The sequence below is a fragment of the Electrona antarctica genome (assembly GCF_951216825.1).
Source record: "Electrona antarctica genome assembly, chromosome: 18".
Classification (NCBI taxonomy): Eukaryota; Metazoa; Chordata; class Actinopteri; order Myctophiformes; family Myctophidae; genus Electrona; species Electrona antarctica.
The window spans coordinates 45009484-45025174 of NC_136799.1; the positions used below are offsets into that span (position 1 = coordinate 45009484).

Consider the following 15691-nt stretch of genomic DNA (forward strand, 5'->3'; position numbering starts at 1 on the left):
AGTGAACAGCCTCAGCGCAACAGATTGATGGGAACAAATGCATGTCTGTCGTCCCCCACCAAAGCTACCCAATTTGATTGTTTACTTGGGTGTCTTAATTTGTAGTCTGTGTGGTTCTGAGGTCGTGTGTGTGTGTGCCGTGTGTGTGCGTGTGTATTGCGCACGACATGTTTGGCTATATCACCGTCGCTGTCGGGTGGAAACCTTATGTCCAAAACCGTAGCTTTTTTTTATATTTCAAATTCATAAACAATCAAATAAACTAATGAAAACAGAAGATCTACAAGCGTTCAGTTGTTCTGCTCTGTTCATTACTGCTGTGCAACACTCTCGTATGACACGCGTTGTGAGCTTGTAGATCTGCTCTGTTCATTACTGCTGTGCAACACTCTCGTATGACACGCGTTGTGAGCTTGTAGATCTGCTCTGTTCAATACTGCTGTGCAACACTCTCGTATGACACGCGTTGTGAGCTTGTAGATCTGCTCTGTTCATTACTGCTGTGCAACACTCTCATATGACAACGTAAGGCATTAACCCATTTGGACCCGAGGACGATTGTACAAATGTCTTCTAAATCCTGACAGTTTTCTGGAAAAAAAACATGTTTCTATGTCAGTCGTTCTCAAACATTTTCATCTCAAGGACCCCCACAATTATATGTAATTGGCCACCGACCCCCATCTGAATTTGTTCCAGGGACCTCCCCAGAAACAAAGATTTGAGTTAAAAACGTTCGCTCCGAAAGAATATATATTCAAAGATTTGCACCACATTTTCACGTTTTTTCAAAAATAGCAGACCTACAAGCTCGTAGCGCGGCACTCGGTGCCACACTATGAGCTTGTAGATCTGCTATTTTTCAATAGCTAAAGTATAACATGATGCTTGAAACACCAAAAGGGGTTCCCGCCCAGAATGGGATAAAGGGTAAGACAGTTTGTTAAAGCACTATTTTCCGATAGTAATCATTGCTGTAAGTGTTCTCCAGCTCTTTAACCCATTTAGCCCCGAGGACGGTTCTACAAATGTCGTCTGAATCCTGACAGTTTTCTGAAAAACCTCCGTTTTCTATGTCGTCAAACATTTTCATGTCAAGGACCCCCAAAATTATATGCAATTGGCTGCCGAGCCCCATCTGAACATATGTTGTTCCAGGGACGCCCCCAGATTTGAGTTAAAAACGTATATATATTCAAAGATTTGAGCCACATTTTCATGATTTCTCAAAAATAGCAGATCTAGGCACTCGGTGCCGCGCTATGAGCTTGTAGATCTGCTATTTTTCAATAGCTAAAGTATAACAAAATGCTTAAAACACCAAAAGGGGTTCCCGCCCAGAATGGGTTAATAAACAGAAAATACATTTTCAGCTGGATTGAGAAATGTCAGCAAAGACAACCCATTTATCAGCCTAAATTCCAGTGTTCCAGTTGCTCATCATTAGTCTGCTCATTTCTTAGTGCCATAACTTCCAATTTCACTTGTTTAAGTTCTCTCTCCTGATTGGATAAAAGAGGTATCCCGACCTGAAAATGCATCCTCTGTTTAGTAAGGAGAAGGAGAGACCTGTTGATTTTGTCGACTATGACGAAAAATGTTCGTCGACTACCTTTTTCCACTGACGAAAACTAAATGAAAACTAAGCTACGGTGACTAAAACTAAGACTAAATGTATTGACAATTTCTAATTTATTTTTTAGAAATTGTCAATATTGGATCTCAAACTGAGATCTCTTGTCCACTAGTCCCTTCCTAACATTTAATGTTAGGAAGGGACTAGTGGACAAGAGATCCAGTAGAGGTAAAAGACACAAGTCATCTTACACTTGGTTTCATGCTGAAAATAGCAGATCTACAAGCTCACAACGCGTAGCAGCGCGACACATTGTGGACTTGTAGATCGGCTATTTTCAGCAAGTGTAAAATCAGCCATTACGACGGCATCAAGGCCCGCCAAAATACATTTTAGTCGACTAAAATCCTACGATATTTAGTCGACAAAAACTAGACCAAGACTAAAACATTCCAGGTGACTAAAATGTGACTAAAACTAAAATAAAAATGTGCTGTCAAAATCGAAACTGGTAGGGATGTCCCATAATTATTATCGGCCTTCCGATATTATTGACCGATAAATGCATACAAAAGTAATATCGAAAAAATATCGGTACTATCCTTTCTTTTCTTTCCTTTTGTATTAAAAAACAGGAGTTTTTACTGTATGGTGTGTGTGACATGAAATGTTAGCTTACCATAATCACAGTAACCCTTAATCATATTCCATCATATTCAAGGGCTTTTGGAGAGAAATGAGACTGCAGTTGTGTGTCTGTCAGCAAACTGTAAATGCAAACATGAAAGTGGAAGCGAACAAGGTCAAGTATGTCTGTTGGGTTTCATAAATATTAAGAGCTTGTGACTAAAGAATAACTACATTGGATCCGACTTTAAAATCTCTCTCTCTCTCTCTCTCTCTCTCCATACCAAGAGTCCATCAGTCATTAGTCCGACAACACTGTGGCTCCTGACATGTGTTGCCGGTTACAAAGCACCCGTGATGCTCGTTACAAATCACCTGTGTTGTGGGTTACAAATCAGCCGTGGCTCCTGACATGTGTTGCCGGTAACAAATCACGCGTGTTGTGGGTTACAAATCACCCGTGGCGTTCACGTGCGGTTAGGTTAGTGTTTGGGTTAGGGTGTCGGACTCATGACTGTCCGACTATTGGTATGTCGGAAAACAAATGCCCGTTGCACCCCTCTCTCCAAAATGAAAGAAAACAAATACAACAGAAAGCCAAAGAAAACCACCAAAACATTGTAAAGCGAGTCAGAGACGATGAAAGGGAGGAGCGTACTGCAGGTAAATCGTGTTGAAGGCAGAGGAGAACAACACAAAAATAACAGATTTCAGCCAAAAGTGTATCCGTACAACTTAAAGAGGAGCATGGAGATCAAGTCGGGGTGAAAAAAACAAAGCAGTAGTTTGAGGGGGGTTTTTTTAGGAACAGAGGACTCTACTCTGCTCAAGAAATCCAACCTGTTGCAGAAAACGATGCACGTTCACAGTGTCCTTCCTCACCGCATCCGAGGTCGATAGGACTTCAAATCAATATGATCTCAAGTTATTATTTCAAACCTCTGCCTCGACCGTGATGAGTGAAAAGTACAGAAAGTAGACGATGTACAAGCCGACCACTTGGTCGCGTCGCAACGCATTAGCACCCCACCATTGATGACGAATTGATTCAGTCGATGGTTTTTTTAATTATTTATTTTGAACACTTTGAGGGCTTTATTTTTTTAAAGAAATGTAAAAGAATTGTCAAGGCTTTTTTTATTAATTTTTTTAGGGTTGTTGTCATACCAAAGACTATACAAAAGGGACCCTATCTACAGGGCTGCACACAGACAGTGCGCATGCGTCGTCAAAATTAATTATGCGCTGTCAATCAAGCGCCGGGAAGCGCTTCTGCGTACCGCCTGCTGGGGCCGCCTAGAATGATTACTATGGCCAGAATACTAGTACAATCTGTAGCGAGAGCATTTCCCACCGACTGCCAATCAAAGTACGTCTTGCACAAGTGCACTGGCCATTGTGGCCAATCACAGCGCGTCCTTACTCAAACGAGGGAGGATCCATTTCCATTTCCATGCTGCTCGCTGCTCGCTGCTGGGAGGAGGGCGGTTCGGTTGACAGGAGTGTACTACTGAGAAATCCTGACACAAATGGTTCGGCTTCTCCGTTTCAGATGTGGAGCAAACTAAAAAGTAAAAGTTGTAAAAGGGGATGCTTTGGATGCTTTGCACTCTTCCCATTCGCCGCTGTGCTTATGTTTGTTTTCCGGGTGCTGGAGCAAGTTGCTCGTGTGCGATGCCGTCTCTCACAGCCTAGGCACCGTAGCCTGGCTAATAAGCCAGACTCAAATCACACTGTCGTGATTCGGTCTGGCTTATAGGCACCGGCCACTGACCTTTTACGGGTACAGGTTTTAGTTCCGACAGTGGGAAGAGTGCAAAGCATTGCGGACTGGCACTGCTGCTGCAGCCTGCACAACATGAAGCTTATCAACATGCAGTGGTGTGCCGTCAGGGCCAGCAAGGCCTTCTCTGCAGGCCCACTTGCCTGATGCAGAAATTTATTTTATTTTATAATAAGTTTTTATTTTAAAAAAATATTATATTATCTATAATATTATATATAATTATAATATTATATTTATTTCGCTGCCACTGCACTGTTTCTCACTCAGACAGGCTGGATGCTCTGCTTCCATTCTGTGCAGGTACAACAGCCCTTGGTTTTTTTTAACCAATGAGATTATTCCCTTGTGTTGTCTCCGGGTAAAATTCTCTACCGGGAGGCCTGCAGAAACTCCAGTGAATCCCCTTGCTGTTGAAATGAATGGGGAGCAATATAGAGATTGACAGGTTCCTTAGCCAATCAGATTTCGAGTTTGCCCTGCTGGGCGTTTCTTTCAAGTTCCAGCGCCAGCTAGCAGGCCTTTGGTGACGTAAACGTCTTGCTTGGATCCCATTGCTGGGGGAAATATTGTCAAATGAGAAAAGAGAACTGGGTCTTTCAAACTTTCTGCGCGAGTTCCCATATGTGGGTTGATTGAGGAGCTAAATAGATTTAACTCACAAACAAACGCGGAAAACGGCTGAAGGAGGAGAAGAAACAGATTTAGTGGTGGATTTACAGTCAAAGCATTTTTCGAGAAGGAAGGACTTCAAGAAAAGCTTGCAGGGTCGACCATTGGTATGATGCAGGCAGCCATGGTAAGAATCTTTATATATAATATTTATATACATGCGATCGCGATGCGACGCAGTTTATTGATGATTGATCGTTTTATAGGCTATGGTTGTGGACTTCAGGACTTGTGGTTGTCCGTGCCCACAGTGTGTGTGTGGCCGAGTCTCATGTGGCTGTGCGCTGTGGAGCCACTTGAGTGTGTGTGTGTGTGTGTGTGTGTGCGTGCGTGCGCTGCGTGCGCTGCGTGTGTTTAGTCCCCGCCGGTGCAGCATAGCTGGGATATTACAGAGCCTGATCTGATATGAGTGTGGTTCAGTTCCACCAATTTTTGCGTGGTTTAATGTTGTATAAAAACATATGACAGTTTGTTGGGGGGGGGTCCGCCACTGTCAACATGACAACACCATATCCCAACATACTGTCCCTTATTATCGTAAAGTCGGGTAGTGTACACTCTTTATTTTTGCACCGAGGAGCCATGTGTGTCTAACTGTCTGAGTCTGACTGTACGTTGCCTCGGTAAAAACAAAAGGGAAGCCTGACGTATGCTTCGCCGTACGACGTGTATGTTAAACAAATAGCTGATCTGCAAGCTAGCTCACAACGTGTCGCCTCCACAACACGTTGTGAGCTAGTAGATCGGCTATTTATATATATATATATATATATTTTTAAAGTACCTAAATATTGCTTTGATGCTCATATTATCCTTAGGAAGTATTACGTTGTTTTTATTAGAATATGCATTTTTTTTTATAATGGTATGTTGCGGTATGAATCTAGAGTTGCAATACCCTCCATTGACTCGCCAGTCCCCACCTATCCAATAAATATAGTTTTTCTATAAGTTATTCATGCATCCCTCTTTTATCCATCCGGGAGCCGCATTTTGGAGTACCAAGTAACTTCTCCAGGTGCTCCTCTGAGTACTAGACCAAGTTGTGTGCAGCCCTGCCTATCTATAATCGACTAAATCTACGGTTGATTTAGTCGACAAAAAAAATGTGTTTTGGCGGGCCTTGATGCCGCCGTAATGACTGTTTTTACACTTGCTGAAAATAGCCGATCTACTTTTAGATCTGCTATTTTTAGCATGCAACCAAGTTTAAAAGACTTATACTGTATCTCTTGTCCACTAGTCCCTTCCTAACATTTTAGTCTAGTTTTGATTTGTTGACAAAATTGTCAGTATATTTAGACTTAGTCATCATAGCTTAGTTTTCATTTAGTTTTCGTCAGTGGAAAAAGGTAGTAGTAGCGTCATGTCCAGGGCATATGAGACAGGAGATAGGCTCCTACCACAAGGCTTACTATATTCTTTGAGAACTTTGAACAAACTTTATATTTTTTAATATTGCCAGAATTCAGCACTGAAACCTTCAGCCTCAAAGACAAATTCCTCCTGAGTGCAACTGCAAACATGAAACAGAAAGAGCAATTCAGGTTGTTGTGTGTTGTGGGAATGGAATTCGCAGTTCACACCGTGGGTGGGCCGGTGTTTTATTTATTTCTATTTATGCTGGATGGTGCGGGCCAGACAGTTGGTCCTCGCGGGCCGCAATATGGTATATGACCTGGGAAGGATTCTACAAATGTGACCAGATTTGACTGAGAGCCTGCCATCGCGCACATTCCAGCTTTTCACCAGAGGAGAATCCTTTTTTTTTTTTTTTTTTTCAAAATGAGTTAATAGCACAGGCAGACTCTTCACATACTAGAGCATGTCTGAAATAAGTGTCAGAGCTGAAATCGACATGTAAATATGAAATAAATGCTTAAACATGTAGCTAGGTGTAATGTTAGAGACCACAGAAGTGAACCTTTCAAGCCTGTTTTCTCAACTCGCTGTTTTCTGCAAGACATTACTCTATAAGCCATATCTCCAAAACTGGTGGGTCAAACTGAACAACCAATATGTCAATTTGAAGCTATGATTCCCTGCTTTCATATGACATGAAAAAACAAAAATTCTAAAAAATCCAATGGCAGTCTCTCAGTCAAATGTGGTCACAAATATCAGTTTTCTGAAAAACCCATGTTTCTATATCAGTGGTTCTCAAACATTTTCATGTCAAAAACTATATGAATTTGGCCGCCGATCCCCATCTGAAAATATATAGTTCCAGGGACCCCCCCCATCAGTGGCACCCAACTGTAGGTGTGCTGTCTGTCTGTCAGTCTGTCTGTCTGTCTGTCTGATCATTTTGTCTGCAGTGGCCATGTTGCTCATCCGTGGGCCGGCAATAACGGGAGCCTGAATTAGATTTCCTCAGCCCTGGAAGCAACGACCTGATGCGATTTCACTATCTTATTGAATTACGTATAGGAAACCCCGCAGTCTGTTAGTTCTTTGTTCCTAGCAATTACGGCGGAGGGGTCAGGTCAAGCTCGGCACCATTATTTGATCTCTGAGGAGTCTCCGGGACAGTGTTACTTACGAATGCATTCCTATCGTGTTTCCAAAGAGTTTGTTTTTTGCTAGAAGAACACACTGCCTCATCTGCGATATGCTGTACAAGTGAAGACTGTGAACGTGTTGTTTTTGGCAGCAAATTTTGATTTTAGTTTTAGTCATAGTCTCTTGAATAGTTTTCATTTAGTTGTAGTCACATTTTAGTCACCTGGAATGTTTTAGTGTTAGTCTAGTTTTAGTCGACTAAATGTCATAAGATTTTAGTCGACTAAATCTACAGTTGATTTAGTCGACTAAAATGTATTTTGGCGGGTCTTGATGTTGTCGTAATGACTGATTTTACACTTGCTGAAAATAGCCGATCTACACGCTCACAATGCGTCGCGCTGACGCGTTGTGAGCTTGTAGATCTGCTATTTTCAGCATGCAACCAAGTGTAAAATGACTTATACTGGATCTCTTGTCCACTAGTCCCCTTCCTAGCATTTTAGTCTAGTTTTTAGGTGTTGACCAAATTGTCAAAACATTTAGTTTTAGTCATCATAGCTTAGTTTTCATTTAGTTTCCATTTAGTTTTCGTCAGTGAAAACATGTTTTGTCTTAGTTTTAGTCAACAATGAAATTAAACAATTCAAAGAGATTATTTTTATAATCGGGTCTGATTAACCACTACTATTACTTCGTTGGAAGAAATGGTGGCGTACGGAAATAGTGAAGATGGACAGATAGCAGCCACGATCATGCAACACGTTGTAAATCTGCAATTTTCACGTAAAAAAAATATAGATATTCAGTCAAAGTTTGAAATAATCGTGACTTCAATTATTGATTTGAAGTCATATTGCCCAGCTCTAGCCTCTAGTAAAATAAACTATTTAAACGCTAGAATGCTGCATATACTGAAGCTGCCTCCATGCTAGTCGTACAAGACATATAAACAATGCAGCACGCACGTACTATAGCAAGCACAATTTACTAGGGCTGACCTCGATTAGTCAAATAGTCGACTAATCGATCGGAACGGGTCTCAGTCGACTGACAACCTCTCAGTCGATGTTCACCAAAAAAAAAAAAAAAAAAACAGTCGGGACGATTTTTTTCTTTTGGGCCGGGTGGAAAACCCCTCCTCCATAATGGTATGCTCCCAGTCCCCGCACCGCAGCATCGGGGAACACTCTGGCAGCCAGAGTAAAGGCTGGGAGGGACCGAGCCGAGGGAGGCTACTGTACTGTAGCCTACATGTTGTTTATGCTCCGGAGTCCAGACCCATGCAGTTTAATAATATACAGTCACAACAGAATGCACACTGCTGTCTCGTGTCTCATCACAATCCCAATGCGCCACCCGTGAAGTCGGGGGGAAAATAAAAAACAGGCTGCTAGTGTTAGTGTAGGGTCGGGGATCGTTAGCTTAGCGCGTAGCTACTGATTCAACCCACTGATTGAACTTCATCTCCGCCTGTAATCTAGGTTATTTTTTTATTGACAACGTGAACGAACCCCGACACCAGCGCTGCAAAAATAGACAGATCTACAAGCTCTCAACGCGTAGCGAACGGCGCTGCAAAAACAGGCAGGACGCGATGCCTTGAGAGCTTGTGGATCAGCCTCCCCGACGGTGCGGGGAGGCAAGAGTTCTCCGGGGAGGAGGAGAAGTTACCAGGGCAGGCTACATGTTGCTGCGGCTAACAACACTGTCACCAGCCAGTGGTTGTGATGTTAGCTTGGCTTGCAGCTGCGCAGGTGCGCTGCAAAAATAGACGGATCTACAAGCTCTCAACGCGTAGCGAACGGCGCTGCAAAAACAGGCAGGACGCGGCGCCTTGAGAGCTTATCGCCCAACCTTAATGCAAATGTGTGTTTGTTTTTTGGGGGGGGGGGGGGGGGGGGGGGGGGGTGCAGGGGGGTGTTCAGTCGACTATCAGTCGACTAACAGCAAATTTATTCATATTAATTTCGACTATACAAATCCTTAGTCGGGGACAGCCCTACAATTTACACATTATCCCATTCTGTGCGGGAACCCCTTTTGGTGTTAGCATTATGTTATGCTTTAGCTATTGAAAAATAGCAGATCTACAAGCTCGTAGCGCGCCACCGAGTGGCGCGCTACGAGCTTGTAGGTCTGCTTTTTTTTTTGAAAAATCGAAGAACGACTGACATCGAAACATGGCTTTTTCAGAAAACTGTCAGGATGTAGAAGACATTTTTAGAATCTGATCTCAGGTCAAAATGGGTTATTGCACATTACACATTATTGCTCATATTTCACACATATTACACGAGCAGCGGTGATAAGAAGTTAAGAACATCATAAAGCTATCACAACAACCCCTACAGCCCCACAAGCTCCATTAAAGTGGAAATGAAAGCAGGCGCGATAATTAATTTTGAAAATGGTTGCGTGTACAGTACTGCTGGAAGGTAAAAGCCAGTGGATTAGTACATGTACACTGTAGTACTGTATTAACACATTGTGTGCCCACGCAACACTTTCAAAATAGTAACCCAGGGTGCCCACTTTTTACATTAATTTTATTTATTTGTTTGCTAAGACGTCCACAGACGTCTTGGGCACTACATAGCGGGATTTCCCAGGACGTCTGTGGACTTCTTGGGCTCACAACCTGTTAAAGTAATGTTTTTGTATCGGTACTTTACTTGAGTATTTGTACTTTCGGATACATATGCCTTTTACGTCACCATAATATGGTGACGTAAAAGGCATATGTATCCGAAATGGCAGGCTCTCAGTCAAATCTGGTCACATATTATGTGACCAGATTTGACTGAGAGCCTGCCATCGCGCAAACTCCAACTTTTCAACAGAGGAGAAAAACTTTTTTTTTTAAATAAAAAATGAGTAAATAGCACAGGCAGACTCTTCACATACTAGAGCATGTCTGAAATAAGTGTCAGAGCTGAAATCGACATGTAAATATGAAATAAATGCTTAAACATGTAGCTAGGTGTAATGTTAGAGACCACAGAAGTGAACCTTTCAAGCCTGTTTGCTCAACTCGCTGTTTTCTGCAAGACATCACTCTATACGCCATATCTCCAAAACTGGTGGGTCAAACTGAACAACCAATATGTCAAATTTGAAGCTATGACTCCCTGCTTTCATAAGACATGAAAAAACGAAAATTCAAAAGAAACTCCAATGGCAGCCCCTCAGTCAAATTGAGTCACAAATACGTAAGTGATCTAAAAAGCAAGTACTTTTTGAGTACCGGTTCTGTAGACCTACAGAACCAACACTTTCTTTGTACTTTCTACACCAAATCTCTTCGCAAAAAAAGCTCACAACGAGCTTGTAGCTATTTATTTTGTCTTAATGATCGCCCCAGAATAGACTAGCGTCGCAGTCCCGCCCCCTTTCAGAACGACGAGTGGCCCAAAAAATAATTCCCTGTTCATTTCATCAAATAATCATTCAAATAAATAATCAATCAAATAATCATTCATCAAATAATTAGTAAGAAGCAAAACAAAACAAAAAAGTGTTGTTTGCCACAACTCCAGTTGGCTTTGTCCGCGGCCGTAAACGTCTTTAAATAAATACTTTCTGAAAAGCCTATGGGGAAAATGAACGGGGAATTATTTCCTGGGCTAGAGGCATGCATGGTTCAAGTGTAATTTTCGGTGTAATTACTCCAGTATTTTAAGCACTAATGTGACTTTCACTTGCAGTTATGTAATGTTGAGTAATGTTTGACCAGAGTCCAGGAGCAGGCAGGAGTGCACACCTGTACTTTGACTCAAGTACTGGGATCGAGTACTTTTCTCACCACCAGTAAAGAGCTCGTACATTACATAACATACAGTGTGGAGATTGGAGAACACGGAATCGCTTCTGATATGACCGACTGATTCATTGACTGAAGGCTGCACTGCCCCCCCTCCCCCCCAGAACACATACATTTAATTATGTGTTTGAGTGTGTGTGTGTGTGTGTGCGCGCGCGCGTGCGTGCACGTATTTACCTCAATGTTCTGAACCAGCATGGCGATGTGTGAGAACTCGGTGACGTCGGCGGAAGCTTCCAGGACCTGGGAGACCATGTGACTCCACTGGGCGTAGACGTGCAGCGGGTCCTGGAGGACCTGCCTCAGCCCTGCCTCCGCCTCCGCGCACAGCCTGGTGGCGCGACACTTCACACTGCGAGACACACACACACACACACACACACACACACACACACACACACGACAAGGGGAAGGTCAGCGCGACACACACACACGACAAGGGGAAGGTCGCGAGACATGGCCAAAGCATTTCCGGCCCAGCCAAAAAAAAAAGTTCATACTAGTCAGTGATGCTGGAATGATAAATGGCGAAAATTGCGGTGTTCTTGGCGTACGCACATTTTTGGGCGTAAATCACGTAGATAAATGAGGGCCTTATATTAGTGTCGAAGTGTCCTTGAGCAAGACACTGAACCCCAAATTGCTCCCGGTGAGCAAGTTGGTCCCTTGAATTGTTTGCTCCGCCATCGGTGTGTGAATATGTGTGTGAATGGGTGAATGAAATACACACTCTATGTAAAGCACTTTGGATAAAAGCGCTACATCATTTATGTCAAACTCAAGGCCCGGGGGCCAAATCAGGCCCGTGGATGAATTATCTTTGGCCCGCGGGATGATATTGAATTAGTATTAGAACTGGCCCTGGCCCTGGTATATTGCACGGACCACCATAATACTACAAGTCCGACAATTCACTGCGAGTGCATTGGCACATATCACATACTATGAAATCAGTGCTTGGTGAGGATCATAGAACAGGAAACTGAGCTTAATAATAATGCATTTTCAGTTTTAAATGCATTTACTTTTTTGCTGTTTGCCGGTGCCCGTGTGTTGAAGCACAGTCCGGCCCTCGACATCGACCGATTTCTTTATTTTGGCCCACTGTGTATTTGAGTTTGACATCCCTGCGCTACATAAATGCACCATTAGACCTCCAGAAACCTACCTCAGAGGTGACTAGATTAAGCCAGACTAAATCTAAATATAAGATTGAGAAACTTTTAGTACTTCTAGTTAGTAAGACTAAATCTTAATTGCCCAGACTCTTCTTCAACAAAGATGGCGAAAGCAAACAATCTTTGTTCTGTACTCATACAATAGTATATGGCAGGGCCCAGGGGTTCTCAACGTTTTTGGCCGGGGACCCCCGGAAATACTTTGGCAACGTCTCGGGACCCCCGCCCCGCCCCCTCCCGACCCCCAATATAAATTGACTGCTACAATAACCTTAAACCATTTTGGGCGGGAACCCCTTTTGGTGTTTTAAGCATTGTTATAATTTAGCTATTTAAAAATAGCAGATCTACAAGCTCATAGCGCGCCACCGAGTGGCGCACTACGAGCTTGTAGGTCTGCTATTTTTGAAAAATCGTGAACATAAAATTTTAAAAAAAATCTTTTTTTTTTTTTTTTTTTTTTGAAAATAATTTGGGGACCCCCTAAAATAATTTGGCGACCCCCCCGAGGGGTCGCGACCCACGGGTTGAGAACTCCTGGTATATGGTACAAAACACTGAAGTCCTTAAACCAGAAACCTAACCTTAACCTCAGTAAACTTCATTTGCCCGGGGGCGTGGTTATAAACACCGTGTAGGAATTAGTATGTTGCAGCCCAGCATATTAATGCAATATATGTTGCTGTCTTTCTTTCGTTAATTAGTTATGAGTTCTCAAGATAAAGACAAATGATATGAACAAATTGCCCAAGTACAATCGAGGTGGTAATTAAGTGAGGTCACAATAGTTCAAATGGAATATCAGTGATTAAAAAGAAAAGAAGAACATCTGTCTTTCTTAATTATTTTTGAGTTCTCAAGATAAACCAAAATGAGAACAAATTACCACGTACAATCGGTTAGTAACTAAGTGAGGTCGCAATAGTTCACCACAGCAACAACTCCCACATACAATTCCACACGCGCTCGCAAAATGTTGATTGCACACCGGTGGTGTGATCTGCTATTTTTGAGAAATCATGAGAATGTGGCACAAATCTTTGAACATAATTATATTCTTTCAAATCTTTGCTTCAGGGAAGGGGGGGGGGGGGGGGGGGGGGGGAACAACACATTTTCAGACGGGGGGGTTGGCGACCAAATGCATATATTTTTGGGGGTCCCGACCGACTCCTTGACATGAAAAAGTTTGAGAACGACTGACATAAAAACATAGGTTTTTCTTCTTCAGAAAAAGGATTTAGAAGGCATTTTGTAGAATGGTCAAAGCAAAGCAAAGCAAAGTTCTTTGTTTACCCAGGGTGAATGGACTAAGCTCGAGATGCTTGTTTACAGCCAGACCCTGCTCATACTGTAGAACATTTCATGGTAGGGGTTCAATGCCTTGCTCAAGGGCACTTCAGCGGTGGCAATTTTAACGTGCCGGTCCGGGGATTCGAACTGGCGACCTTTCCGATAACAAGACCGCTCCGCAAACCGTTCGGCCACCGCTGCCTCAGGTGTAAATCAGAATTGCATGGTGTCTGTCCGGGGTTAGACTGGCATCTGCTGCAAGCAGTTGACCTATGCAAATGAAGGGCGGGTACCAGCATGCACGCAGCACTCTGTGTGTTCACAGTGCCAATATATTATATATATATATATATATGCTTCCTCATATCCACGCGCAACAATAACAATGAATAAATCAAAAATAGAATGTTCTCGTCGCTGCCGGGTGGAAACCAAAACTGTACCTTTTCATGAATGCTGTATTAAAAAGAAAAGTCAATAGCGAAGGTAGCCGTTCCGCAAGCTCACAACGCGACGTGTTGTGAGCTGGTCGACCGGCTATTTTCATTACTTTTAGTAGGCCCTACTAAACTAATGTTCTACTTAGTAGGGTATTCGTTCTGGGCGGGAACCCCTTTGTGTTTTTAAAGATTATGTTATACTTTAGCTGTTGAAAAATAGCAGATCTACAAGCTCGTAGCGCGGCACCGAGTGCCGCGCTACGAGCTTGTAGGTCTGCTATTTTTTTTGAAAAGTCGTGAAAATGTGGTGGATATCTTTGAATATATATATATTCTTTCAGAGAGAACGTTTTTAACTCAAATCTTTGCTTCTTGGGGGAGGTCCCTGGAACTACATATTTTCAGATGGGGGTCGGCGGCCAAATACAGATAATTCTGGGGCTCCTTGACATGAAATAGTTTGAGAACGACTGACATAGAAACATAGGTTTTTTTCAGAAAACTGTCAGGATTTAGAAGACATTTGTAGAATCGTCCTCAGGTCGAAATGGGTTAAAGGACAAAAAATAACGTAAAAGTTGAAGTATGGAGATACTAGATCTCTGCATGAGAGCAACGATTGCTTTTAGAAATTGGGTGTATATGTTACTTAACACATGCAGGGAACCACTACAAGGGACAAAAGCGGAATGGGAAACACCCATAGGTACCCCAACCTTCCCCGTGTTTCTTCACTAGTCCCATCCAGAAGAACACAGTTTGCCGGCCACTGCTACAGAGCTGACAATGAGCTTATATCTTCCCTTCTTCTCTGGAGTCCTGCCTCAAAGCAGACCAGAGGTAGAAAACCGTCGTTCCCTGATGTCATCGCTAGGGACACATGCATCAGTAAGCAGGAACTGGGGGCGGCAATGAAGGACCGGGAGGTCTGGCGTGGACATTGTGAGGTCCATTGTCTCGACCGCGGTCGAAAAATTATTATTTTTCCTGGCCAGGCCCCCCGAGGGAATGTATTTACCCATTTAGACCTGACGTCGAAATTTAAAAAAACATTCTACTAAATCATGACAATTTCCTGAAAAACCATCAGTGGTTCTCAATATTTCATGTCAAGGACCCCAAAAATTATATGTAATCGGCCGCTGAACTCCATCTGAAAATATGTTGTTCCAGGAACCTCTCAGAAGCAAAGATTTGAGTTAAAAATGTTCACTCTGAAAGAATATATAGTCAAAAGATTTGCGCCACATTTTCACGATTTTTCAAAAAAAGCAGACCTACAATGAATGTCTGTCTGTAACACTGTCGTAGCTCCTCATTGGCTGCACCAATCGCTCTGACGTTTCACACACGCATTGACCAGAATATTACGGAGGTCTTAACGAAGCCCCTTCTTTTCACTTTAACAAATTATTGATTCATAATCAATTTATTAGTGCATTAAAATTTCCCATCGACGTACATGGGAAAATGCGAAAACTCACATCAAGTATTGTTCTCTCAGAAACCGTCGGAGCTACAACACTTGGAGGGGAGGTTCATAATAATTATTCAAATGTATGTGATGAATGACATCAGTCGGCCTCATGGTGGCGCTATAACAGCCCACTTTACATTTCGCCTTATAACTCTTGAACCGTAGGTCGTAAAATCAAAAGGTCTCCCAAATCAGGCTGTGACAGGCCATCTGCCCCACACTGAATACCAGCGCCATTTTATTTCATTGTGTCAACTAAATCCTCCATTAGAGATCGTATTAATGCAAGCTAGATTCAACATAATCAACCCTGCACACAT

General features: G+C 42.7%; 1 protein-coding gene across 1 annotated transcript in view; it reads right to left on the reverse strand.

The window, feature by feature from the left end:
* Positions 1 to 15691, reverse strand: part of syne3 (spectrin repeat containing, nuclear envelope family member 3) — a 93553-nt gene that overhangs the window by 40608 nt on the left and 37254 nt on the right. The window contains exon 10 of the mRNA XM_079527561.1: positions 11161 to 11335. Within this exon, the coding sequence (XP_079383687.1) occupies positions 11161 to 11335 (175 nt within the window). The remainder of the gene's footprint in view (positions 1 to 11160; positions 11336 to 15691) is intronic.